Source organism: Nomascus leucogenys, chromosome 18, assembly GCF_006542625.1.
Source record: "Nomascus leucogenys isolate Asia chromosome 18, Asia_NLE_v1, whole genome shotgun sequence".
In the NCBI taxonomy this organism is placed as follows: Eukaryota; Metazoa; Chordata; class Mammalia; order Primates; family Hylobatidae; genus Nomascus; species Nomascus leucogenys.
The window spans coordinates 17433009-17460686 of NC_044398.1; the positions used below are offsets into that span (position 1 = coordinate 17433009).

General features: G+C 37.1%; 1 protein-coding gene across 2 annotated transcripts in view; it reads right to left on the reverse strand.

Annotated features, from left to right (window-relative positions):
• The window catches only part of CTNNA3 (catenin alpha 3), a 1790392-nt gene that overhangs the window by 1668967 nt on the left and 93747 nt on the right, over window positions 1-27678 (reverse strand). For both annotated transcript variants that reach the window (XM_003258218.3, XM_012497056.2), the window contains one exon: window positions 3468-3634. In XM_003258218.3, the coding sequence (XP_003258266.2) occupies window positions 3468-3634 (167 nt within the window). The remainder of the gene's footprint in view (window positions 1-3467; window positions 3635-27678) is intronic.

Genomic DNA, 27678 nt, shown 5'->3' on the forward strand with positions numbered 1-27678 from the left:
TTCAGCAGAAAACTAAAAGTCATACAAAGAAATGTAAGCCAATTTGAAAAATATATAGAAATTCCGTGGTATTTAGAGTGGTCTGAAACTACCATATAAGGAACATCTAAAAGTCAAAAAATTTTTAGCCTAGAAAAGGGGAGACATAGGTAAGTCCTAAGAGTAATCATCAGTTATTTGAAAAGAGCCTTTTCTATTGCCTTGATTCTGTGTTGCTCCAGAAAGCAAAACTAGATGCACTGTTTGAAATAGCAGGGAGGCAGTTTTAAGCTCAGTTTGAGAAATTTGTCTCCAACAATTAGAAATGTCCAAAATCAGCTTCACTGTCTCAGAAAATTGAGATTGTTATCATTGTTAGTGATCATTTATTATTAGGCAGTTGCATATGTTGCATATTATCAGAGAGCCTACCTCAGGTAAAATATTAAACTGTAAGGGCACTGAAGTTTCTCCACTATGATTCTTTTGATTCCAAGTAGAAGCTAATATTGTCATAAACATTATTAGAAAAATTCCAAACTGATATTTCCCAAAGTAAGGTTTCAGAAAGTTCCAGGATTAATATACTATGGAAGAGTTCTGGGGTCAAAAACATTTGGGAAATTCTGAGTTAGGCAGAGTTAAACAGGCTTCTTCGTGGAAATATTTCTCAACAATTTTAATGCGCTAATGTGCATCAAAACATTCATGGGAATTTCTATGTGCAGCATTGATCATTACAAAAAGAAACAACTTTTTTCCTGTTCCATATTTTCAAGACATGCTCTACAGAATACTTTTGGGGAAATGTTGGGCTAAATAATTCTAATCCTGATGACCTCAAAAACAATTTAGTGTTTTTCATTCTACATGAAGTCTTGAAAGAATTGAGTTGATAATATGATTCATATATAAACTTTTCATGAGGATGAAACCATGAAAAACTATCACGATTTACCACAAAAGATGTTCCCTTCTCTTTGATAAGATGCCACTTCCTTTTTCATAACATATCATTGTTTTACTATACATACTTATATGTGACATATAATCCAGTTGAAATTCAGGCTCTAACAAGGCACCAAGTGTGACAGAGGATGGTTAGAATTTAAAACACCTTCTGGTATATCTAACTTACTTTAATAACTGGTTATAGGTCCATGAATTTGCCTAAACTTTTAAAAGCTATTTGTAGTTAAAGCTGTTCTAACCATTAGAGTAGTAAGTTCCAAAAGTTTTAATTCTTTCCTGTGGCCTTGAGCAAGTTACTTAAATTCAATGTGCCTCAGCTTTCTCATTTGTTAAATAGAAATCATGATCATAGGGCTGTTGTAAGAATTGAATTAAAGGAAATAATCCAGCACAGTGCTTGACACATTATAAAAACCCAATAAATATTACCTATAATTTTTACTGCAAGAGGTACTTTGCTTTTGTTTGATCTACAATGCCATCCTGCTTCATTTGCATGGTATGATGTATGTGAATTACCTACCTCTGTGCCTACCTCCTAGTGGACACTCAGTTAAAATGGTAGTGAAGGTGGTTTTATTCTTTATATACAGTTACCTCCTAATTGGTTATGAAGGTGGTAGTTTTCACCTTACAAAAGCCCTGCATTCTGTCCTATCTCAACAAATCTAGAGTCTAAAACAGGAATTATTGGGTCATTGGAACTAGGAATTACCTGCCACTTAATCTTTTGTACCCATTTCTTGCTTACAGCATTTGTTAGTGTCTGTATTCAAATATGAGACAAATGAATCGCAGAAATGTTCAGTAATTTGTGGTTATTAAACAAACCAAGAAGCAAGTAACAGAAACCTTTGCTCAATTATGTCACCTACAAATCTACTAGTAAAGAGCTGCTGGTGATGAGAATAATTCCCTTTCCTAAAAAGCTACTTAAACTAAAAAAAAAAGATTGAATTGCTCTTTTTACTGTAATAAAACTATCAGTTCAGTAATTTGTCTATGGTTACTCAAGAAACCAAGAAGCAAGTAACAGAAAGCTTTGCTCAATTATATCACCTACAAATCTTCTAGTAAACAGCTGCTGGTGATGAAAGCAACTCCCTTTCCTAAAAAGCTACTTAAACTAAAAAAAAAAAAAAAGTATTGAATTGCTGTTTTTACAGTAATAAAACTATCAAAAGAAAAAAATGAAAGTACACAGAGAGGGTCACTCTAGCATTAAAATAAGCAATAGTGAATACAAGAAAGATGTGGCCGGGTGCATTGGCTCACACCTGTAATCCCAGCACTGTGGGAGCCAAGGTGGGAGGATCACAAGGTCAGGAGTTCGAGACCAGCCTGGCCAACATAGTGAAACCCTGTCTCTACTAAAAATAAATAATACAAAAAATTAGCCAGGCATGGTGGTGTGTGCCTATAATCCCAGCTATTCGGGAGGCTAAGGCCGGAGAATTGTATGAACCCAGAAGGCAGAGATTGCAGTGAGCCGAGATCACCATTGCGCTCCAACCCGGGTGACAGTGCAAGACTGTGTCTCAAAAAAAAAAGAAAGAAAGAAAAGAAAGAAAGAAAGAGAGAGACAGAGAGAGAAAGAAAGAAAGAAAGAAAGAAAGAAAGAAAGAAAGAAAGAGAAAAGAAAGATGCAAAGAAAGGTTTAGCTTAGCAGTTAGAGAAAATGATTTTGACAAGAAGGTTAATCAAATAAGACCATTGTTTGCTTAATAGAGTAGTTATATTAAAATCACAGACACTTTATGAAAATGCAGATGTATTTATAGACAGAGTATAAGGGTCCTATTTCAAGCAGAAAATACAACAGATATAAAAAGAGTTCTTTGCAACCTTTTCATCTGAACACTACTAATGATTTGGTCAAACTCTGAAAACAGGCTTTAATAAAATTCTCTTTCTACTAAAAATGTGCTAAGTGGGTTTGTCTGACAAAATAAAGCATTCAGGATATCTTGCTAACTTTATATCCTCCTAGTTAATATACATGATTTACTCATATTAAATACATGTCTACATTTTCCTAATGGATTACTACAGACATCACAGACTACCTGTAAACATGCACTCTTTATCCTGAATCAAGAGGACATGGCAAAGTAGAATTCATTTACAAACCAGGATAAATTTCCAAATGTCTTAAACTTTAAGGTTCCTATTTCTCAAGTTATTTATACTCATATGTTTATTATATTATCTATATAATTGTTATTTATTTATAGAGAGCATAGTTATTTAAATGATCAAAAGTCTAGAACTTTTCCTAGCCATTTACTTATAAGCAAGCCATCTTCTGTTTAATTTCCCATTGGCTTTAGAACTAACTCTGGCTTCCTTATTTTGAGGTATACATTAGTCTTCACAACCCAGTCTAGTCTGCTTCTGAAGGGGTGATGTTTAGAAATGACAGTGAAGCCAAGATGCACTAGGATCGACGCCAGGTTCAGAGAATGAAATTAGAAGTGAAGACAATGCCAAGGTAAACTAAGCCATCTTTTACTTACAGCTGACACATGTTGCAAGAGGCACATGACATCAATCATGTCCGCAAGGATAAGGAGTCTTGTCACTGCAGCCAGCAAGGCACGGGCAGCTTGAACCACTGCCTCCCTTTTTGGGAGAAAACAGGGGTCATCTGTAAATCTCTCAGCTGATACTTTCAGAGCTTCACCTGAAAAATACAACCCCAAATAAGTTATACTTTAAGTTTCAACTATGCCTATTTCAGAATTTATCAGCTAACCTAATTCCAAGTAAATTCCAAGACTAAGCATAATATAAAAATATTGTCAGTTGACAATTTTCTCTCTCAATAAACAATGCAGTTTCAAATTAACATTTGTTTTTCACAAATATTTTGGAATTAAGAAGCATGATTTCATTTTCCTGCAAGAAAATTGTGCTCAACTGCCTAGGAACATCTAGTAAAATTGCTGTCAACTTCTGCATTTGCTGAATCTCGTTTCTTGTAAAAGGTTTTATAACTAAAGCTTCAATCATAAACAATCCTGCTTATAAAAACAAGATAAATCTTTATTGAGTTACTTTCCAACTCAATGGATGTTAGAAAAGAGGTAGTCTTTAAGATAATAAGACTGCAGCTCTCTGATAAAAGTTTAACATAGGCAAATTTATTCTAAACTATCAATATAATGAATAAACTATATCCTAAATTTAGTCACAGAAATCGTACTTCATAGTGCATAATTGTTAGAGAATATTGTGTCCACTATTTTTAATGCCTTTTCATTTAAAATATATTTTATTATAAAAGAAATATGTATTCTTTCATTGTTTTAAGTTCCCAGTTCAAAAGGGTATAAAATGAAAATATTTAATAAAAATCTCTCTTTACTCTCATCCAATAACATAATTGGTAATTACCACAATCCACTATTTTTTACGTTTTTAAATCTAAACTTGTTTTTATTATAAAAGTACTATAATATGTGTCCATTACTTTTAAATAATTTACTACGCTAAAGAACATCAAGTAAAAATTTTAAAAGCCTCCAAACTAATCCCCCAAAGCACCAACTATTCAGCTCTTGTATATCTGTCCAGAAATTTTTCCATGATTGTATGATTTATGTGTATAAGTATATATAGATACATATATATTTTATATATTTTTTATATGTTATAAGAAGAAAAGATAGAAATCTAGAGCCTTTAACAAGTAGTATCCTACTAGAGAGATTTTCTATAATTTCTTCTTTTTGCTTATCAATTTATTTTCCTTTCATACTGGGAAACAGATGACCAGGAGGCAATATAGCACAGTAATTAACAATGTGTACTCTGGAGCCAGACTGCTTCAATGTCTCTGTCCTACTATCTTAATCAAGTCACTTAACATCATTACTCTTCGTTTTCTTCTTTTTTTAATAATATAAAATAACAATACCTACTATTTTATGAGTATTAAATAAGAGTACATAAGTTATAGTTCATTGATACACTGTAACTTATTTTACCAGGCCCCTATTGAAAACATAAGTCATTTCCAACTTTTTCCTATTTTATATAATACTATAAAGAACGCCCAGGACATACATCTTTACATGCAGGAACAAGTTTAGCTTTAGGATAAATTCCTAAAAGTATAATTCCTGAGTCAAGGGGCAAATGAATTTTAAGTTTTGTTATATATTGCCCCAAAATTCTCCAAAATACAGTCATCCCATCAAAAATATACAAAAGGGTCTGTCTTATCCATTTATGGATTGCATCCATAAATATTTTAGTTTTCATTGACTCATGAACCTTAACATAAAGAAAATTGAGTCAGTTATTTTATTAAATAAAATAAAGAATACAGTTTCTTATAATAGACAAAACTTGTGAGGAGGGTCTGAGACTGTCTCAACATGTTAGTATGTCTCATTTAGATCTCTTTAGCAATACCAAGTTAGGAACTAGGACTCTAGACACTTCTGAGATCAAATTCTTATATTCCCCCTCTAGTTCTGGGAACTTGGACAGTAAATGCCTTCAATGTCCTTATCTATAGGAAAGGGGTAAAAATATGACTTATCTTACAGTGTTTCTTGGATGCTTAGATGAGATAGTTCATATAATATATTTAGCACAGTATTTAAACATGGAAAGCACTCAACAAAGATTAACTGTTATTTTGTGGGAAATTTCTAATAGAGATGGTAAATTTTTAATACCAATAAGTGGATGATTTTCATGTGCTTCTCTGCAAGTCAGAATTGCTGCTATGAGATTGTGAAAAGTTAAACTGACCTCAAAAATTTAGAGAGCAGATGAATGCCCGCAAAAAAAGATTAATTTTTTCTTGTGATTCTGAGTTGGAAAGTTGTAATAGCATTTTTAGAATATTGTCTTTGACTTCACATACTAAAACTAAATATATATCAAAAAATACATATTTTTTACTCTAAAAATGTTAGAATGTTAAACAACTGGCTGGAGAGCCATATTCAGAAAGAGATCACTTAAACAATTATTATATTCTTGTCTTCGTTAAAGGAATATAAAGAGCCAGTCAGGTAGCTCTGTTGGGAAGAGAAAAGTCACTCCCAAAATATATTAATAAAGATGCTACACTTAAATTCTTATTGCTGGACTTATCCCTAATTTCTCCAGTATTCCTAATCCTTTTCAGCTGGTTTCAGCCCACACTCTGGTCCTAAGTTAAACATCACTTCCTATGGGAAGCTTTGACCCCCCATTACCGAGATAGGTCTTACAATAAGATTCTATGCTTTCTAGCATAACCTTCATCATAATTTATGATGACAAGTTGTATCAAAACCTGTCTTTTCTTCTGGATCATAAAACTAGTAAGTGCAAGAGCTGCATTGGCAGTGGTCACCACAGCATTTCCAGGATCTAAAAGAGTGCCTACTCTGTTGCATATATTCAACACATTGACTATATACTGCCAAATGAATATGTGAATGAACATTATTCAACTTTTCTTTGATAAACATGTGTTGTTCCCTCTATAAAACAGCTGTATCCTAGGTATCCAGAATATAGATATCAGTATGAAACAGTTTTTTTGCAGCCCAAGAAGTTCAGATTCAAGTGAAAGTCAACAAACACTGATACACGTTTCTGGTACAGGCCTGTACAAAGTACTAAGAGACACAGAGGAGGACCTACCTCTGCCTGAGGTGTCAGAAGATATACAAAGGAATGTTCTAGGTAAAAGAAACATGTTCCAACTATTTATAAGGTATTGATAACGACAGCTGGTTTACAGAATTTAGCCAGTTCACTGTCATAGTGATTTCTGACAGGAGAAAATGGTTATTTTCCTAATTAAATAGAAAAAAAGGTACAAGTTTCCTTTCCATCTAGAATACTAGCATCTATGTTTTATAAAGTCTACATGTGGAGAGTCTACTCTTTTGAAATATCATTCCCAATCTTGCTTATAATGCTTTTACTTTGAAGTTTGCTGAATAGGAAATTTCACTTTTAAAATACATACAAATAAAAATAACTACATTTTTTCTTCAAGAAATCCCACTCTATACATAAAAATAATTTACTAAAGGTCTTGAAAATGCCACAAGAACTAGGTTTAGAAAACTTCTTTCTACTGAGTCCATTTAGTTCCTTTTCTAAAAACGGGATTTTTTTGGTCGTTAAAAAAAAATCAGTTATGAAATGCCTGCTAAAATAAGGTACTAGAGTATATAGCCTACAAATATCTATAGAGGTAACTTTTACACACCTATGTAAGTGGAAGACATGAAAATTTCTGAATATACAAAAATCTGGCCTATAAACTTTTTATATGATCAAATAAACTCCAGAAGTACAAAAAAAATTGTTGGCCAAATACACATATTACAAAATATTTTTTATTTTATAAAGCTTCCTATATGGTTATTTTACAAGTTCCTTTGCTGCATTTAAAAGTATAATTCTACTTTCTAAAAGTGATTATATTGATTATAAACTTAAAAGTCAAAGAAAACATAGTATAAGAAAAATATCCAGAAGAAAAAGAGAATAACCAAAATGAAAAGGGGCAGGTACTAAAGATAAAAAATTTCCCCAACTTTTACTTGACATTATGTTTATTATTCAATTAAGATTTCTAGGCCAGGCACAGTGGCTCATGCCTGTGATCCCAGCACTTTGGGAGGCTGAGGCAGGTGGATCACAAGGTCAAGGAGATCAAGACCATCCTGGCTAACACGGTGAAACCCTGTCTCTACTAAAAATACAAAAAATTAGCCGGGCGTGGTGGCGGGCACCTGTAGTCCCAGTTACTAGGGAGGCTGAGGCAGGAGAATGGAGAATGGCATGAACCCAGGAGGCAGAGCTTGCAGTGAGCCGAGATGGCGCCACTGCACTCCAGCCTGGGCAACAGAGCAAGACTCTGTCTCCAAAAAAAAAAAAAAAAAAAAAAAGATTTCTAATATATGCATCTGGCCAAGTGATACAAATACATCATGGTAAAAGGTTTATGTCATACACATATAGCACGCATTAGTACATATTCATTGATTCAATATATAATAGGGTTCTCAGACTGAGACTAAACATTCAGGGTTTGGTTTTATTTGTTTTTAGTTGGGAAACTGCCATTTCGAATTTGAAAGCTGAAGAGGTAGAAGCTTGAATTTAACTTTTTAGCAGACAATTATTTTATTTGGCAGGGAAGAGAGGAGGATGACCTCAATTCGATCCTAAACTTACACAGATGTTAAAAAAAAATAGTAAAGACTCTCCTTTAAAATGTTCAAGACAGTTTGACTACTAGGAGCAAACATGTTTTGTATGATAAAAGAAAACCTTATCATGGCAGGTGGAAGGGCAGCAAAGCTAGCCACTGCTGTGTGGACCCAAGGTTGGGTGCTACGGCAGGGTTATAGACTAGGAATGTGGCTGCATATAGTTGCTATTGTAAACTATTGGCTATGTCTTACTTCCATTTTATTATCTTCGAACTCAGTAAAGTCTTATTAAAAGTTATGATTTGCTTCCAGCCAAGGCAGAGTAACACAGACCAGATTCCTTTCCTACCTGAAACCAAAAAATAAACCAAATAAATCCAAAAATGGTTATAAGGCACTGGATGTTAGGCAATGAAGGACAGTAGTCCCTGAGAAATGGACCAAAAAAACAGGATGAGCCCTTTGATAGCCCAGCTTACCACCATGAGAGACTTTCCAGGCCATGATACAGGACGGGGAAACCAATGCAGAGCCTGGCAAACTCTCTGAGCTGGGGAAACAAAACTGAGAGTCCTGGGAGATCAAGGCAGTAAAAGTATAAAACAGAATAGAGAATGATAAAGGGAAGAGATATACAGAGAAAGAACACTGATAATCTGCACACGCTCCCTCTTGAGTATTCAGCTGAATACTGATCAACCCATATACTGGAAGAAACCACCCAAGGCTAGGGAAAGAGCCACCCAAAAGGATTTGAGGTAACTGTGCTTGCCACTCACACAGGACTAGGAATAATGCTTGTCCAACTGTGTCCAGAATTGGTGGGTTCTTGGTCTCACTAACTTCAAGAATGAAGCCGCGGACCCTCACGGTGAGTGTTACAGCTTTTAAGGTGGCGTGTCTGGAGTTGTTCATTCCCTCTGATGTTCGGATGTGTTCGGAGTTTCTTCCTTCTGGTAGGTTCGTGGTCTGGCTGGCTCAGGAGCGAAGCTGCAGACCTTCGCAGTGGGTGTTACAGCTCTTAAGGCGGCACGTCTGGAGTTGTTCGTTCCTCCTGGTGGGCTTGTGGTCTCGCTGGCTTCAGGAGTGAAGCTGCAGACCTTCGCGGTGAGTGTTACAGCTCATAAAAGCAGCGTGGACCCAGAGAGTGAGCAGTAGCAAGATTTATTGCAAAGAGTGAAAGAACAAAGCTTCCACAGTGTGGAAGGGGACCCGAGCGGGTTGCCACTGCTGGCTCAGGCAGCCTGCTTTTATTCTCTTATCTGGCCCCACCCACGTCCTGCTGATTGGTAGAGTCCAGTGGTCTGTTTTGACAGGGTGCTGATTGGTGCATTTACAATCCCTGAGCTAGACATAAAGGTTCTCCATGTCCCCATCAGATCAGTTAGATACAGAGTATAGACACAAAGGTTCTCCAAGGCCCCACCAGAGCAGCTAGATACACAGTGTCGATTGGTGCATTCACAGACCCTGAGCTAGACACAGGGTGCTGATTGGTGTTTTTACAATCCCTGAGCTAGACAGAAAGATTCTCCACCTCCCCATCAGATCAGTTAGATACAGAGTATGGACACAAAGGTTCTCCAAGGCCCCACCAGAGCAGCTAGATACAGAGTGTCGATTGGTGCACTCACAAACCCTGAGCTAGACACAGGGTGCTGATTGGTGTGTTTACAAACCTTGAGCTAGATACAGAGTGCCAACTGGTGTATTTACAATCCTTGAGCTAGACATAAAGGTTCTCTAAGGCCCCACCAGAGCAGCTAGATACAGTGTCGATTGGTGTACTCACAAACCCTGAGCTAGACACAGGGTGCTGACTGATGTGTTTACAAACCTTGAGCTAGATACAGAGTGCCGATTGGTGTATTTACAATCCTTGAGCTAGACATAAAGGTTCTCCAAGGCCCCACCAGAGCAGCTAGATACGGAGTGTGGACTGGTGCATTCACAGACCCTGAGCTAGACACAGGGTGCTGATCGGTGTATTTACAATCCCTGAGCTAGGCATAAAGGTTCTCCACATCTCCACCAGACTCAGGAGCCCAGCTGGCTTCACCCAGTGGATCCTGCACCGGGGCTGCAGGTGGAGCTGCCTGCCAGTCCCGTGCCGTGCGCTCGCACTCCTCAGCCCTTGGGTGGTCGATGGGACTGTGCACCGTGGAGCAGGGGGTGGTGCTCGTCAGGGAGGCTCGGGCCACACAGGAGCCCATGGAGGTGGGGGAAGGCTCAGGCATGGCAGGCTGCAGTCCCAAGGCCTGCCCCGCAGGAAGGCAGCTAAGGCCTGGCGAGAAATCAAGCGCAGTGCCGGTGGGCTGGCACTGCTGGGGGACCCAGTACACCCTCCACAGCCGTTGGCCCCGGTGCTAAGTCCCTCATTGCCTGGGGCCCGCAGGGCCAGCTGGCTGCTCCGAGTGCGGGGCCCGCCAACCCCACGCCCACCCGGAACTCCAGCTGACCTGGAACTCCAGCTGGCCCACAAGCGCCGCAGGCAGCCCCGGTTCCCACTCACGCCTCTCCCTCCACACCTTCCTGCAAGCTGAGGGAGCCGGTTCCCACCTTGGCCAGCCCAGAAAGGGGCTCCCACAGTGCAGCGGTGGGCTGAAGGGCTCCTCAAGTGCTGCCAAAGTGGGAGCCCAGGCAGAGGAGGTGCCGAGAACGAGCGAGGGCTGTGAGGACTGCCAGCACGCTGTCACCTCTCACAACCACCAGACTGGAAAACTTCGTAACTCATGGGACATTGGGTAGAATACAAAGAAGAGTCTTGCCTCAATAGTGGGAAAGAATTAGCCTTAGACTGAACATTGCCCTAGTGCCCTCTAACAAATTCAGAGAAAGCAGAATTCCCAATTTCAAGGCCAGCAGCATTCATGCATCAGAGAAGAGAGACAGCCAGGTAAAGGCAACAGCAGACCAGCATAATGATTTAATGAAAATGGAAGGACATGAGCAGCCAGTCACTGAGCCCTGCACCACTGGGAACTCTCAAAATGAGCTGGGAAATACTTTGATTGGGCTGATTCTATTTAAAAAAAATTTTTACATAACTAATCTGTGTTTTTTTATTATTATTATACTTTAAGTTCTAGGGTACATGTGCACAACGTGCAGGTTTGTTACATATGTATACATATGCCATGTTGGTAAAATTATATAAAATGTTTTATAAAACATAAAATTTGATGGGGCTAGTTTCTATAAAAGTAATAGAAACATCTCCCAACATCATAGATAGGATATAGTAGAAGCTGTCTTAAAAGACCTCCTCTTAACCACCTCTCTAGATTAATAAACTCTTTTTATTCCTCTCAGCAATATGTTAATGATATCTCCTTTCTGGTATGTAAAATATACTGAAGACCTTCTGCTTCCAATAATTGAAGTTGATCAAGAAGTTGAAAAGGCTTGCTCCCCAATCTTTTCATGTGAGTTGTAATTATAATTATATAGTTTTATTAACTATATAAACCTATCAAATGTAAGTGTAAAAAAATCTATTAATTCTTTAAAAACTAAATTTTAATGCTTTAGAGACATTCAGTAAAGATGAGTTGCTAAAAATGTTGCTAAGTTGGGTATGGAAGCAAAAAGTGGTAAAAGTTGGAGCAGGACAAGGCAAGGAAAAGGATTATAAAAGATCAAGAAAGATTCTGCAGTTAGGTAGCTTCGCAAGTGTCATTAAGTTTTCTCCCATGAAGACACCAAAACTGGAAATCTTAGTCAATATAGTTTGGTTGTGGTTTCGGTCAAAACGACTATATAAGATGCAATCAACAAACCATGCTAAAAAGAGATTGGATAACATTCATGTTACAACCTTTAATATAAAATAAAATATTTAAGTTGTGCATTTGTGTGTGTATAACTAATGAACTAATGAACTTTTTACTTCTAATAATGAGAACAAATATATCTTGAAGCAAAAATTATCTGCTATATTTTAAAACACTGGAAATAACTTTCAGTCACATTTAGTCAAACTTTAATTATATACTTGTATGTAAAAGTACACAACTCCTAATTTAAAACTTTATTAATATCTTTTTATGAGCAAAATATTTTGTACAATGTATCTATAAACTATGCACCTAAATAAATTTCAATATTAAGGAAGATTTTAAAATAGAGCTAAACATCTCTTCAGAATTTCAAAGAAAAATGAAATTTTTTAATTTTCAAAAAATTGACCAAGTAATTTCATATCATATTTAAATTTGACAATTTTTTTTCTATGCAGGCTCTCACTTTGTCACCTAGGCTGGAGTACAGGGGTAATCTTAGCTCACTGCAGTCTCAAACTCCTGGGCTCAAGCAACCCTCCTGCCTCAGCCTTCCAAGGAGCTGAGACTACAGGTATGCATCACCAAACCCAATTAATTTTTTGTATCTCTTATAGAGATAGGGTCTCTTTTTGTTGCCCAAGCTGGTCTAGAACTCCTGGCCTCAAGTGATCCTCCCTCCTCAGCCTCTCAAAATGCTGGGATTATAGCCATGAGCCACCCCACTGAGCTAAATTTGACAATAATTTTAAGATAATAAAATACACAAAATATATTCCTACAACATTATTATCATCTCCTGGTGTTCGAAGTTTCATATACCTAAAGTGGTTTACAGTAAAACAAACTGACAAAGGAACAAACCAATCCATATTGTAAACCAATCAATAAAAAGAGAAAATAGTATGGACTTATAACTTAATTAAATGTTTAAACTTTGAGCTGAAATAGCTGCCCATAATTACTCTCTATTGAATTTCTTTCCCAACAACCTATTGACTGATATGCCACCCACCAATAAACACTTTTATATTATTCTTGATGTAAATTTAATTCTTTTTTTTTTTTTTTTTTTTTTTTTTTTTGCCTGGAGGGCTAGGGCCTTTATTTTTACTTTACATCACTTTTCTTTTTTTTTTTTTTTTTTTTTTTTTATTATTTTTTTTTTATTATACTTTAGGGTTTTAGGGTACATGTGCACAATGTGCAGGTTTGTTACATATGTATCCATGTGCCATGTTGATTTCCTGCACCCATTAACTCGTCATTTAGCATTAGGTGTATCTCCTGATGCTGTCCCTCCCCCCTCCCCCCACCCCACAACAGTCCCCGGAGTGTGATGTTCCCCTTCCCGTGTCCATGAGTTCTCATTGTTCAATTCCCACCTATGAGTGAGAACATGCGGTGTTTGGTTTTTTGTCCTTGCGATAGTTTACTGAGAATGATGTTTTCCAGTTTCATCCATGTCCCTACAAAGGACACGAACTCATCATTTTTTATGGCTGCATAGTATTCCATGGTGTATATGTGCCACATTTTCTTAATCCAGTCTATCGTTGTTGGACATTTGGGTTGGTTCCAACTCTTTGCTATTGTGAATAGTGCCGCAATAAACATACGTGTGCATGTGTCTTTATAGCAGCATGATTTATAGTCCTTTGGGTATATACCCAGTAATGGGATGGCTGGGTCAAATGGTATTTCTAGTTCGAGATCCCTGAGGAATCGCCACACTGACTTCCACAATGGTTGAACTAGTTTACAGTCCCACCAACAGTGTAAAAGTGTTCCTATTTCTCCACATCCTCTCCAGCACCTGTTGTTTCCTGATTTTTTAATGATGGCCATTCTAACTGGTGTGAGATGGTATCTCACTGTGGTTTTGATTTGCATTTCTCTGATGGCCAGTGATGATGAGCATTTCTTCATGTGTTTTCTGGCTGCATAAATGTCTTCTTTTGAGAAGTGTCTGTTCATGTCCTCTGCCCACTTTTTGATGGGGTTGTTTGTTTTTTTCTTGTAAATTTGTCTGAGTTCATTATAGATTCTGGATATTAGCCCTTTGTCAGATGAGTAGGTTGCAAAAATTTTCTCCCATTCTGTAGGTTGCCTGTTCATTCTGATGATAGTTTCTTTTGCTGTGCAGAAGCTCTTTAGTTTAATGAGATCCCATTTGTCGATTTTGGCTTTTGTTGCCATTGCTTTTGGTGTTTTAGACATGAAGTCCTTGCCCACGCCTATGTCCTGAATGGTATTGCCTAGGTTTTCTTGTAGGATTTTAATGGTTTTAGGTCTAACATATAAGTCTTTAATCCATCTTGAATTAATTTTTGTATAAGGTGTAAGGAAGGGATCCAGTTGCAGCTTTCTACATATGGCTAGCCAGTTTTCCCAGCACCATTTATTAAATAGGGAATTGATGGACCGCTAGCAAGACTAATAAAGAAGAAAAGAGAGAAGAATCAAATAGATGCAATAAAAAACGAAAAAGGGGATATCACCACCGATCCCACAGAAATACAATCTACCATCAGAGAATACTACAAACACCTCTATGCAAATAAACTAGAAAATCTAGAAGAAATGGATAAATTCCTCGACAAACACACCCTCCCAAGACTAAACCAGGAAGAAGTTGAATCTCTGAATAGACCAATAACAGGTTCTGAAATTGTGGCAATAATCAATAGCTTACCAACCAAAAAGAGTCCAGGACCTGATGGATTCACAGCCGAATTCTACCAGAGGTACAAGGAGGAACTGGTACCATTCCTTCTGAAACTATTCCAATCGATAGAAAAAGAGGGAATCCTCCCTAACACATTTTATGAAGCCAGCATCGTCCTGATACCAAAACCTGGCAGAGACATAACCAAAAAAGAGAATTTCAGACCAATATCCTTGATGAACATTGATGCAAAAATCCTCAATAAAATACTGGCAAACCGAATCCAGCAGCACATCAAAAAGCTTATCCACCATGATCAAGTGGGCTTCATCCCTGGGATGCAAGGCTGGTTCAACATACGCAAATCAATAAATGTAATCCAACATATAAACAGAACCAAAGACAAAAACCACATGATTATCTCAATAGATGCAGAAAAGGCCTTTGACAAAATTCAACAACCCTTCATGCTAAAAACTCTCAATAAATTAGGTATTGATGGGACGTATCTCAAAATAATAAGAGCTATCTATGACAAACCCACAGCCAATATCATACTGAATGGGCAAAAACTGGAAGCATTCCCTCTGAAAACTGGCACAAGACAGGGATGCCCTCTCTCACCGCTCCTGTTCAACATAGTGCTGGAAGTTCTGGCCAGAGCAATCAGGCAGGAGAAGGAAATAAAAGGTATTCAATTAGGAAAAGAGGAAGTCAAATTGTCCCTGTTTGCAGATGACATGATTGTATATCTAGAAAACCCCATTGTCTCAGCCCAAAATCTCCTTAAGCTGATTAGCAACTTCAGCGAAGTCTCAGGATACAAAATTAATGTACAAAAATCACAAGCATTCTTGTACACCAATCACAGACAAATAGAGAGCCAAATCATGAGTGAACTCCCATTCACAATTGCTTCAAAGAGAATAAAATACCTAGGAATCCAACTTACAAGGGATGTGAAGGACCTCTTCAAGGAGAACTACAAACCACTGCTCAATGAAATAAAAGAGGATACAAACAAATGGAAGAACATTCCATGCTCATGGGTTGGAAGAATCAATATCGTGAAAATGGCCATACTGCCCAAGGTAATTTATAGATTCAATGCCATCCCCATCAAGCTACCAATGACTTTCTTCACAGAATTGGAAAAAACTATTTTAAAGTTCATATGGAACCAAAAAAGAGCCCGCATCGCCAAGTCAATCCTAAGCCAAAAGAACAAAGCTGGAGGCATCACGCTACCTGACTTTAAACTATACTACAAGGCTACAGTAACCAAAACAGCATGGTACTGGTACCACAACAGAGACATAGATCAATGGAACAGAACAGAGCCCTCAGAAATGATGCCGCATATCTACAACTATCTGATCTTTGACAAACCTGGTAAATTTAATTCTTTTGAGGTGAAAAACTAAGCCTTATAACTAAGATTTCTGACTAAAGTTAATTTATCATTTTTTTCTAATATTTCCTTTTATGGCTAAATATAGTAAGCTTAGCCATGAATACACTTTACATTACACTATGATGAACTAGCAAAAATTGATATCTTTGTTTTTTTGACATCTGCTAAAAGAATCTCATTCTAGTGCTTTGAAGTTGCAAGCTTTTTTTAATAAATGATACCTAACCCTTACAAACAGTTCATTCATTCATATATCAACTATTGAGCACTAAAATATGCAAAGCACTATGGGGTATACAACAGCGATTATAACATGGTCTCTACCAGGTACCCTCAAATAGGAAAATGAACCGCTTCAATGAGAAGATTCTTCTGTTTGGTTTTAAATGTCAGCATCTTCAGATACACCTACCTTAAAGTATATTAAGGCATAATTCCATAGCACCTCCCCCCCAGAAAATACAAATATAATAATTCTTCATAGGCACAATTCCTAGATTTCAATATTTTATGTATGATTTAAAAGTTCTCTGAGGAAAAAATGAAAAACGAGAGTGACTACATCAAAGGATCACTCAATCATTTTAAAATAAAATTACCAATTATCAATTATCACTTATACTCCGCCTCAACAAAGTTCTGTTCATCAAGAGGTTAAGTAATAAAGTAGAATTCAGGCTTCACCTTACTAGAAATTCAAGTCCCGCAGCTGTGATCAGAGCAATGAATATTTAACAAATTTATTCTTTCACATATCACCCCATTCAGAGTACTACAGCTGTTAATCAATAAGGTCAAATTTGGCCCTATTGATATGCTCCTTATGTAGAAATGACAGAAGTTATTTTAGGGCCCCATTATAAAGTCTTAGTTCACAAGCTCATACAAAACTTGCAAGCAAGTCAATGTGGCTAACTGTACATACTGAAAGTACAGAGTCAAACCCAAAGGAGCATAAAAATGTAGTGAAGATAAACATCTAGGATTCTGAACCATTATAAAAGTAAATACATTCCATTCACAAAAGAGTCCAAAGAATAAAACATTTAGGAATAAATTTAACAAAGAAGTGTAAGACTTGTACACTGAAAACTGCAAAACATTGCTGACAAATTAAAGAAGACCTAAATAAATGATCATATCTCATGCTCATGGATTAGAAGACTTAATATTGTTAAGATAGCAATACTCCCCGTATTGGTCCACAGATTCACAATAATCCCTGACTGATATGGCTTAGATGTTTATCCCCTCCAAATCTCATGTTGAAATGTAATCCCCAGTGTTGGAGGTGGGACCCAGTGGGAGGTGTTTGGGTCGTGAGGGTGCATCCCTTATGAATGTCCTCATGATAACAAGTGAGTTCTTGCTCAGTTCCCGTGAGATCTGGTTGTTTAAAAGAGTCTGGGACCTCCCACTCCTCTTGCTCCCACTCTCGTCATGTGACATGCTAGCTCCCCCTTTGCCTTTCACCATGATTGGAAGCTTCCTGAGGCCCTCACCAGAAGCAGATGCTGGTGCTATGCTTCATGTACAACCTGCAGAACCATGAGCCAATTAAATCTCTTTTCTTTATAAATTACCCAGTCTCAGGTGTTCCTTTATAGCAATGCAAAAATGGACTAACACACTTTTAACAAAATCCTTGCTGGCTCTTTTGAAGAAATTGACCAGCTGATCCTAAAATTCATACAGAAATGCAAGGGACCCAGAATAGCCAAAACAATCTTGAAAAAGAGGGGCAAACTTACAGAAATCACACTTCCCAATTTCAAGACTTACTAGGAAGCTATAATAACCAATAGAATTGCTATCTCAGAAATAAACCCTTATGTTTATAGTGAGTTGGTTTTCAACAAAGGGGCCAAGAAACTTCAGTGGGAAAGTAATAGGCTTTTCAACAATGGTGCTGGGACAATTAGATATCCACACACACACACAAAAAAAAAAAAAAAACCTAAATATGGACCTCTATCTCATACCACACATAAAAGTTAATTCAAGGTAGATCATAGACCTACGTGCAAGAGCTAAAACTATAAAACTCTTAGAAAAAGTAAACAGGAATACAACTTTATAATCTTGAGTTACGCAACAATGTCTTATATATGACACCAAAAGTACAAGCAATAAAAAAATTGATGAATTGGACAATCAAAACTTAAACCTTTTGGACTCCAAAAAAAAAAAAATCATTAAGAAGGTAAAAAGACAACCCACAGAATGGAAGAAAATGTTCGTAAACCCTATATCCAATAAGGGGCTTATATCCAGAATCTATTAAAAAAAAAAAAGCTTACTACTTAATAATAAAAAGACAACTCTGTTTTTAAAATAGGCAAAGAGTCTAAATAGACATTTCTCCAAAGAAAAAATACAAATGGTCAATAAGCACATAAAATGATATTCTATCATAAATATAATCTAAATTATTAAAGCATAATTAAAGATGTACAGAGGTTTTAGTAAGGACCTCTGAATAAGTTTTTTTATTATTTAAAAATAGGCACATTTCTTGTGTAGTCAAAAACATGAGGCTATGTGTCTTTATAGCAGCATGATTTATAATCCTTTGGATATATACCCAGTAATGGGATGGCTGGGTCAAATGGTGTTTCTGGTTCTAGATCCTTGAGGAATCGCCACACTGTCTTCCACAATGGTTGAACTAGTTTACAGTCCCATCAACAGTGTAAAAGTGTTCCTATTTCTCCACATCCTCTCCAGCACCTGTTGTTTCCTGACTTTTTAATGATGGCCATTCTAAGTGGTGTGAGATGGTATCTGATTGTGGTTTTGATTTGCATTTCTCTGATGGCCAGTGATGATGAGCATTTTTTCATGTGTCTGTTAGCTGCATAAACGTCTTCTTTTGAGAAGTGTCTGTCCATATCCTTCACCCACTTTTTGATGGGGTTGTTTGATTTTTTTCTCGTAAATTTGTTTAAGTTCTTTGTAGATTCTGGATATTAGCCCTTTGTCAGATGGGTAGATTGTAAAAATTTTCTCCCATTCTGTAGGCTGCCTGTTCACTCTGATGGTAGTTTCTTTTGCTGTGCAGAAGCTCTTTAGTTTAATTAGATCCCATTTGTCAATTTTGGCTTTTGTTACCATTGCTTTTGGTGTTTTAGACATGAAGTCCTTGCCCATGCCTATGTCCTGAATGGTATTGCCTAGGTTTTCTTCAAGGGTTTTTATGCTTTTAGGTCTGACATTTAAGTCTTTAATCCATCTTGAGTTAATTTTTGTATAAGGTGTAAGGAAGGGATCCAGTTTCAGCTTTCTACATATGGCTAGCCAGTTTTCCCAGCACCATTTATTAAATAGGGAATATTTTCCGCATTTCTTGCTATTGTCAGGTTTGTCAAAGATCACCTGGTTATAGATGCGTGTGGTATTATTTCTGAGGGCTCTATTCTGTTCCATTGGTCTATATCTCTGTTTTGGTACCAGTACCATGCTGTGTTGGTTACTATAGCCTTGTAATATAGTTTGAAGTCAGGTAGCGTGATGCCTCCAGCTTTGTTCTTTTGGCTTAGGATTGTCTTGGTAATGTGGGCTCTTTTTTGGTTCCATATGAACTTTAAAGTAGTTTTTTCCAATTCTGTGAAGAAAGTCATTGGAAGCTTGATGCAGATGGCATTGAATCTATAAATTGCCTTGGGCAGTATGGCCATTTTCATGATATTGATTCTTCCTATCCATGAGCATGGAATGTTCTTCCATTTGTTTGAGTCCTCTTTTACTTCGTTGAGCAGTGGTTTGTAGTCCTCCTTGAAGAGGTCCTTCACATGTCTTATAAGTTGGATTCCTAGGTATTTTATTCTCTTTGAAGCAATTGTGAATGGGAGTTCACTCATGATTTGGCTCTCTGTCTGTTATTGGTGTATAAGAATGCTTGTGATTTTTGTACATTGATTTTGTATCCTGAGACTTTGCTGAAGTTGCTTATCAGCTTAAGGAGATTTTGGGCTGAGATGATGGGGTTTTCTAGATATACAATCATGTCATCTGCAAACAGGGACAATTTGACTCCCTCTTTTCCTAATTGAATACCCTTTATTTCCTTCTCCTGCCTGATTGCCCTGGCCAGAACTTCCAGCACTATGTTGAATAGGAGTGGTGAGAGAGGGCATCCCTGTCTTGTGCCAGTTTTCAAAGGTAATGCTTCCAGTTTTTGCCCATTCAGTATGATATTGGCTGTGGGTTTGTCATAAATAGCTCTTATTATTTTGAGATACGTCCCATCAATACTTAATTTATTGAGAGTTTTTAGCATGAAGGGCTGTTGAATTTTGTCAAAGGCCTTTTCTGCATCTATTAAGATAATCATGTGGTTTTTATCTTTGGTTCTGTTTATATGATGGATTACATTTATTGATTTGCATATGTTGAACCAGCCTTGCATCCCAGGGATGAAGCCCACTTGATCATGGTGGACAAGCTTTTTGATGTGCTGCTGGATTTGGTTTGCCAGTATTTTATTGAGGATTTTTGCATCGATGTTCATCAGGGTTATTGGTCTAAAATTCTCTTTTTTTGTTGTGTCTCTGCCAGGCTTTGGTATCAGGATGATGCTGGCCTCATAAAATGAGTTAGGGAGGATTCCCTCTTTTTCTATTGATTGGAATAGTTTCAGAAGAAATAGTACCAGCTCCTCTTTGTACCTCTGGTAGAATTCAGGTGTGAATCCATCTGGTCCTGGACTTTTTTTGTTTGGTAGGCTCTTAATTATTGCCTCAATTTCAGAGCCTGTTATTGGTATATTCAGGGATTCAATTTCTTCCTGGTTTAGTCTTGGGAGGGTGTATGTGTCCAGTAATTTATCCATTTCTTCCAGATTTTCTAGTTTACTCGTGTAGAGGTGTTTATAGTATTCTCTGATGGTAGTTTGTATCTCTGTGGGATCGGTGTTGATATCCCCTTTATCATTTTTTATTGCATCTATTTGATTCTTCTCTCTTTTCTTCTTTATTAGTCTTCATAGCAGTCTATCAATTTTGTTGATCTTTTCAAAAAACCAGCTCCTGGATTCATTGATTTTTTGCAGGGTTTTTTGTGTCTCTATTTCCTTCAGTTCTGCTCTGATCTTAGTTATTTCTTGCCTTCTGCTAGCTTTTGAATGTGTTTGCTCTTGCTTCTCTAGTTCTTTTAATTGTGATGTTAGGGTGTCAATTTTAGATCTTTCCTGCTTTCTCTTGTGGGCATTTAGTGCTATAAATTTCCCCCTACACACTGCTTTAAATGTGTCCCAGAGATTCTGGTATGTTGTGTCTTTGTTCTCATTGGTTTCAAAGAACATCTTTATTTCTGCCTTTATTTTGTTATGTACCCAGTAGTCATTCAGGAGCAGGTTGTTCAGTTTCCATGTAGTCGAGCAGTTTTGAGTGAATTTCTTAATCCTGAGTTCTAGTTTGATTGCACTGTGACCAGTCATCTTAAAGTAACAGAATGGATCCCAGGCTTCAGTCAATGGCTAACCTTGACTATAAATTAATTAAAAGTTTTGATATACCTAAAAAAGGAATTATCAATCAAAAAGGGACTGTGTCAACCATGGAAAAGAAGAAATTTGGTGATATTCATCCAAACAGTTTCCAACAGAGTAAGAGCTTTATATAATAAACCATACATAGTAGAACCCCATTGGTAAGATTATCTCTACAGAAAGGATAGATGAATCTGATGATTTTTAACTTTCACCATTAAGCATTCAATTTATCCAGCTTCCTTTGTTCTATCTATGCTCACTAAGCAATCTTCTGATTATTATTTATGTTGCCTATATTGGTCCATCTACAGTGAGAGAACATATTGGTTGTGTGGGTGTACTTTGTTCTGCATAACTTTTTCATTATAAATTTAAAATAGGTCCTGATTTTACATCTCAGCTTTATGATCTTAGTTAATGTGAGTATACTCCTGAGAGACAAATCTGGTCTTGGCATATGTATCTGAAAGTGATCTTAGTTTCAAATAACAGAATCTATTCTAACTAATTTAAAGGTAAAGGAATTTGTTCAGGGTTATTGGGTTGTTTACTGAATTTCTGCAAGGCCCAGAAAAGCCAGGTTTGAATGATATTAAGGCAGGAACATCAACCAAGAAAAACTTCTAATACCATCATAGTTCTATTTTAGGTAGAAACCCCACTACTACCACCACTCATCACTCAACACCTATGATACTAGGAACTGGGCCTGAGAAACTCTGTCAGGGCTGCCCTAAAAGAACAAATGCTTCTGCCACTAGATTGCAACAAGACCCTATCTCTCTAAACACGGCCACTCTCATACTGCTTACCTTATCCTTCCAAGTTTCACAGGTATGCATCTTTTTTGCAGAACCCAAGCCATATTCCCAGATGCAAGAAGAGTCTTGGAAATGTACTTTTTTATCTTTCCAACCTTTCTAAACATGGCCACTCTCATACTGCTTACCTCATCCTTCCAAGTCTCACAGGTATGCACCTTTTTTGAAGAACTTGAGTCATATTCCCAGATGCAAGAAGAGCCTTAGAAATGTATTTTTTATCTTTCCAACCTCTGTATTATGGTCCCTCCCAAATATACTCCACTAGAAAGGAGCTGGAATAGGTCAAGTGAATCTTACCTTATTAAAACTATTATACTGCTTAAAACACTTTTAAAACTGTGTCATCTTTGACACCTCTTCCACCCACCCCCCTTTCTCTCAATTCTACCATGCTTAAAATTAGGCTGTTAATATCAATTCTATTCTTCACTGAGATTGCTATAAAGATCTTGCCATTGATATATGTCAAAAAGTTCTGAAAAAGCATGAAACTATCTGAATGCAAGAGAACACTCTTATAATTACTAATTATTGAAAGCTTACCATGTATCACTCATGGAACTAAAAACTTTAGATTTTATACAACGATTATAGTAGTGGAGGTAAGGAAAACTATTAACAACTATACAATATCGCCTCCTCTCATTATATTTATATGTGACCATTTAAGGTAGTTAAATAAATTCCCAGATACTTTAGATAATTCATCTATTTACTTAGGTCAAATGACTCTCAAGGTCAAGGCTTAAAATTAAACCTGAAATGTAAAAGTAAACAACCGTTTACTTTTTACAGAAACCTGCCCAGGAAATGGCCTTCAGAAGCTTCATGCTTTTAAATAACTAAGCCCAGCCTGCTAAACTCTATTTATAATAACACTTGGCTGCTTAAGAACTTAAGGTTGCTCCCTGATTCCTCACGTATCAGTGTAATCTTTTCTGTCTAAGGGTGGGTTCAACTTTGAATCAGCAAGTCCTAAAGTGTTTACTTTCACTTGATTCATTCTCTGTTTCAGGTTAACTATTTACCATAATCCTTTTAACTCTACTAACCTATCTTTGCTCAGACCATTCCCTTGACTAGGAGGTCCACTGGGTCTATCAGTCCTTTCAAAATGGCACCCCGAGCTCTCTTAATCAAGTCTTTCTCCAGACTTCACAGAGACAGAAATAGAGAAACTACAGCAAAGGAATAAAACCATAACAAGATTGTTAAGGGGAGCCAACAGTAGCTGAGAGCCTTCTGAAGAAGGAAAGCTAATGGAAGGGTGTTGACAGATGAAAACAAGAAGAGAAAGCTACAGTTTAGAATATGATATGAGGAGTCTGCAGAGGATGTCAGAGTCACTCTGCCCACTAGAATCCAAAGAATCTCTGGCTTGGAGCTGGCAAGCATGATACAAGGCAGAAATGAGCAGTGGGTCTGAAAACTGAGGTGATAACTTGAATTCCTATATGTGAAATGCTGTGCTCCCTGTCACTTTCTCTATTACTGTTTGCCAATAGCTCAACACTTAACCCCAAGTCATAAAATGAGGGCTTTTTCTCACAACATAATTTGAGGAAATTATCTGGGGAGTATGGCCCCAGAGAAAAGCCCTCCATATTCTGACAGAGTTTCAAAGCTGTTTTATGGCAAGAAAGAGGGAAAATGCCAGAAAGAGAAAGACATAGGATAAATAAAATGGTGTGCCTAATCCAGAGATGTCTCAAAATGATAGCCAAGTTTACACACAATTGAAAGGAAGACATACGGTTTCAGAAGAAATATCTCTATCGGGAAAAAAAAGAAAAGAAGACTTCACAAAATAGTTATTATGATTGAAAGAGAGACCAAATTTAGGTTATGATCAAGATTCAGAACTTCCAGAGAAAACAAAAAATATATATAGGAAACGCATAACCCAAACATGAACTAGATCAGTGTAGCACAACTTTAAGCAATAGAAAAGAGAATCTATTTGACCTTCATCATAAATCATTCCCCTTTGAGTGTCCCAGGGATTGTGATATTGGGTCCTTGAAGAAGATATGATTTCAGTATCCTACATCACCCTGTACTAAATAAAATGTATAGAGTCACAATAACATTAATGGTGCACTGTGATTTTCAACTTTTACTATTAGCTAACGAACAAATGCAGCTGACTTCATTATGGTTGCATATCAGAATTAAAATGTTAACAACCTTGGTCAGGCTCGGTGGCTCATGCCTGTAATCCCAACACATTGGGAGGCCGAGGCAAGGGGCATCACCTGAGGTAAGGAGTTCGAGACCAGCCTGGCCAACATGGTGAAACCCCATCTCTACTAAAAATACAAAAATTGGCCGGGCGTGGCGGCGGGTGCCTGTAGTCCCAGCTTCTCAGAAGGCTGAGGCACGAGAATAGCTTGAACCCAGGAGGCAGAGGTTGTGGTGAGCAGAGATCACACCACTGCACTCCAGCCTGGGCGACAGTGCGAGACTCCATCCCAAAAAAAAAAAAAGTTAACAACCTTGTCAATGTAAGAATAAAATTTGAAGTGACAGAAAACAGAAGGGCAAGGTGGAATGCAGAAGCAAAGGGGGAGGAAGTGGAATGGGTGCTGTTAGTCTTACTATACACAAAGAGTGGTCAGGACACTAATTAAAAATTATAGAATACAAAACAGAGGGATAATAATAAAACAAAAAATAATTCAAATTATCAAACATTGGAAGGAAGAAAGGGTAAGGACACAGAGGTAGGGGAACAAAACTTTCATATTTCATGACAGGGAGTAAATGGATAATGCCTTAAATAAATAAATCAAGGAAAAGAGTTATAAGCATATGACTTAAAGTTATGAAGTAAGCACCAGAAGATCTAAAATCAAACCTGCTTCCTCCAGGTTATGGGACTGGAAGCAAAGGAGGTTTTTCCTTGGGTGTTGGATTGAAAGTAGCAAGGAGCAGGGCAAAAGATTATTGTTTTTCATCATAAGCTCTTCTGCTCTGTTTAATGTTTTATGATATGCATATTTTGATCTAAAATTTTTATAGATCTGAACTGAACTTCAACTCCTGGAAAATTATCAATTAGCCTTCTTCATTCTGACCATTCCACATGTACTCTCTTAATACTTTTATATTTAAAGATACTATAACATCTTGAACATTTTCATCTGCTATAATTATTCTCATTTACTTTCCTAAAACTAAGTTATACTGAAGTTCCTTGAAGTCAGTAATCAGAACTTATTTTTAATGAGATTATCAGCATTTGATACATAGTACAATATATTTTTAATTGTGATAATGTATTAACTGTTGAGGGAAGGGAAGGACGGAGGGAGGGAAAGAGAGAGGGAAGGAGGGAGGAAGGGAGGGAGGGAGAGAGGAAGGGAAGGGAAGGGAAGGGAAGGGAAGGGAAGGGAAGGGAAGGGAAATTTGACTTTCAAATTTCTTATCTAATATGATACTTGATTTTCTGTAGTGTATCTAACATTCTGCCTTCATCTCATATGCCAGTGTTTTATTCTTCTTTTCAGTTTTTACAAATGTTTCTGAAATTATTTTTTAAGAGTGCTGAGATATTCCCGGGAATATGTGTTCAATCCTGTCACTTCACATAAGATAGGGAGATGGCACCTGTTCTCTGTCTCATAGTCTGATTTCAAGGGGGTGAAAAAAGAAAACAGAAGCTATGGGATGTTGTCTCTTCCATGTACCTCAAGACTTATCAGCTACCCTTTTCCAAGCAAGTTTTACACTTGCTTCCTTTTCTGTCCAGGCTGCATGATTGCAAACTGAAAGAGGAAACAAATTTTATCTCTGGTTTTGAGGCAATTTTTTTGGGGGGTGTGGTCGTAGGGGCACTGGGCTTTTCCCATTTCTTTGAATGCCAATGAATTGACTGTATCCTAATCCCGTCATTGTCTATACACCAATTCCTAATGACGTCATGATAATCACATTGATCTAAAAGGCATAGGAGAGCAGCATAGTTTTTATTCTATTTATTTTTTTACTTTTATTTTTGACACAGGGTCTCACTCTGTCACCCAGACTGGAGCACAGTGGTACAATCACGGCTCACTGCAGCCTCAACCTCTCAGGCTCAAGTGATCCTCCCACTTCAGCCTCCCGAGTAGCTGGGACTATAGGTGTGCACCACCATGCCAAGCTAACTTTTTGTACTTTTTATAGAAACAAGGTTTTGCCATGTTGCCCAAGCTGGTCTTGAACTCCTGGACTCAAGTGATTCATCTGCCTTGGCTTCCCAAAGTACTGGCATTACAGGCGTGAGCTACTGGGGCCCAGCATAGCTTTCAATCATAAAATTCTCCTTGGGGCACCTAATCTGGAAGGCTCTCTCAAGAGAAATCAAAATTATTGATAGTTGTTTAGCACTTAGGTAACTCAGAAAAAAGCATCAAAACAGATATGCTAAATGTTGCTATTTCTGTGTAGTGAGTTTCATGCTTAACTGCCTGAGAAAGGCAGACATCTTAGGAAATAAAATATTACATAGAAAATCAATGGAGTTTGATGATTTCCATCCTTTGAGACTTACTGATTTTATGGTGGTCTCATCAAATCCAATATAGAACACAACAGGCTGGTGGTAAAGTTTATGAAAGAATCGAAAATTCCAAACTGCGTTAGGCCTGTAAGTTATGCTTCGAGGGGATAAAGGATCAACCAATGACTGGCTGACCCTGGGACACAAAAGACTGACCCGTTGCCTTAAGGGGAGATCATTCTGGTGCCATTCACTCTCCAGACCTCCTATAGGATCAGTTAGAGCTATACTTTAGCTCAGCACTTTCCAGTAGAAAAGCTAATGTGAGCCACATATGTGATTTTAAATATTTTGGTAGTCATATTTTAAAAATTATTAACATTTACAAAAAAATTCAAGTAAATAGAAAAAAATCAAATATTTAAAATGTAAAAAAATAGGTAAAATTGGTTTTAAAACTGTATTTTGATTAATCCAACATATCTAAAATATATCATTTCAACACGCAATCAATATAAAAAAATTATTGACATAGTTTACGTTTTCCCATACAAAGTATTTGAAATCCATTATGTGTTTTACCCTTATAAAACATCTGAATTCAGATACTAAATTTTCATCAGAAATACTTGATCTGTATTTAGATGTCATAAAAACTTATAGACGAAAAAGTTGATTCACATATTCATACTTTAAAGTTTTTCAATAGCTGAATGAAGTATTGGTTTTTAAAATTTAAGTTACAATTAGATAAAATTAAAAATTCAGATCCTCAGTCACACTATGCACATTTCAAGTGCTCAGCAGCCACATGCAGTCAATGTTTGCCATCCTGTACAGTGCAAGCTTTAGTTCAACTTCTCTCAGCTTCTTCTCTGCCCTCTCCTGCT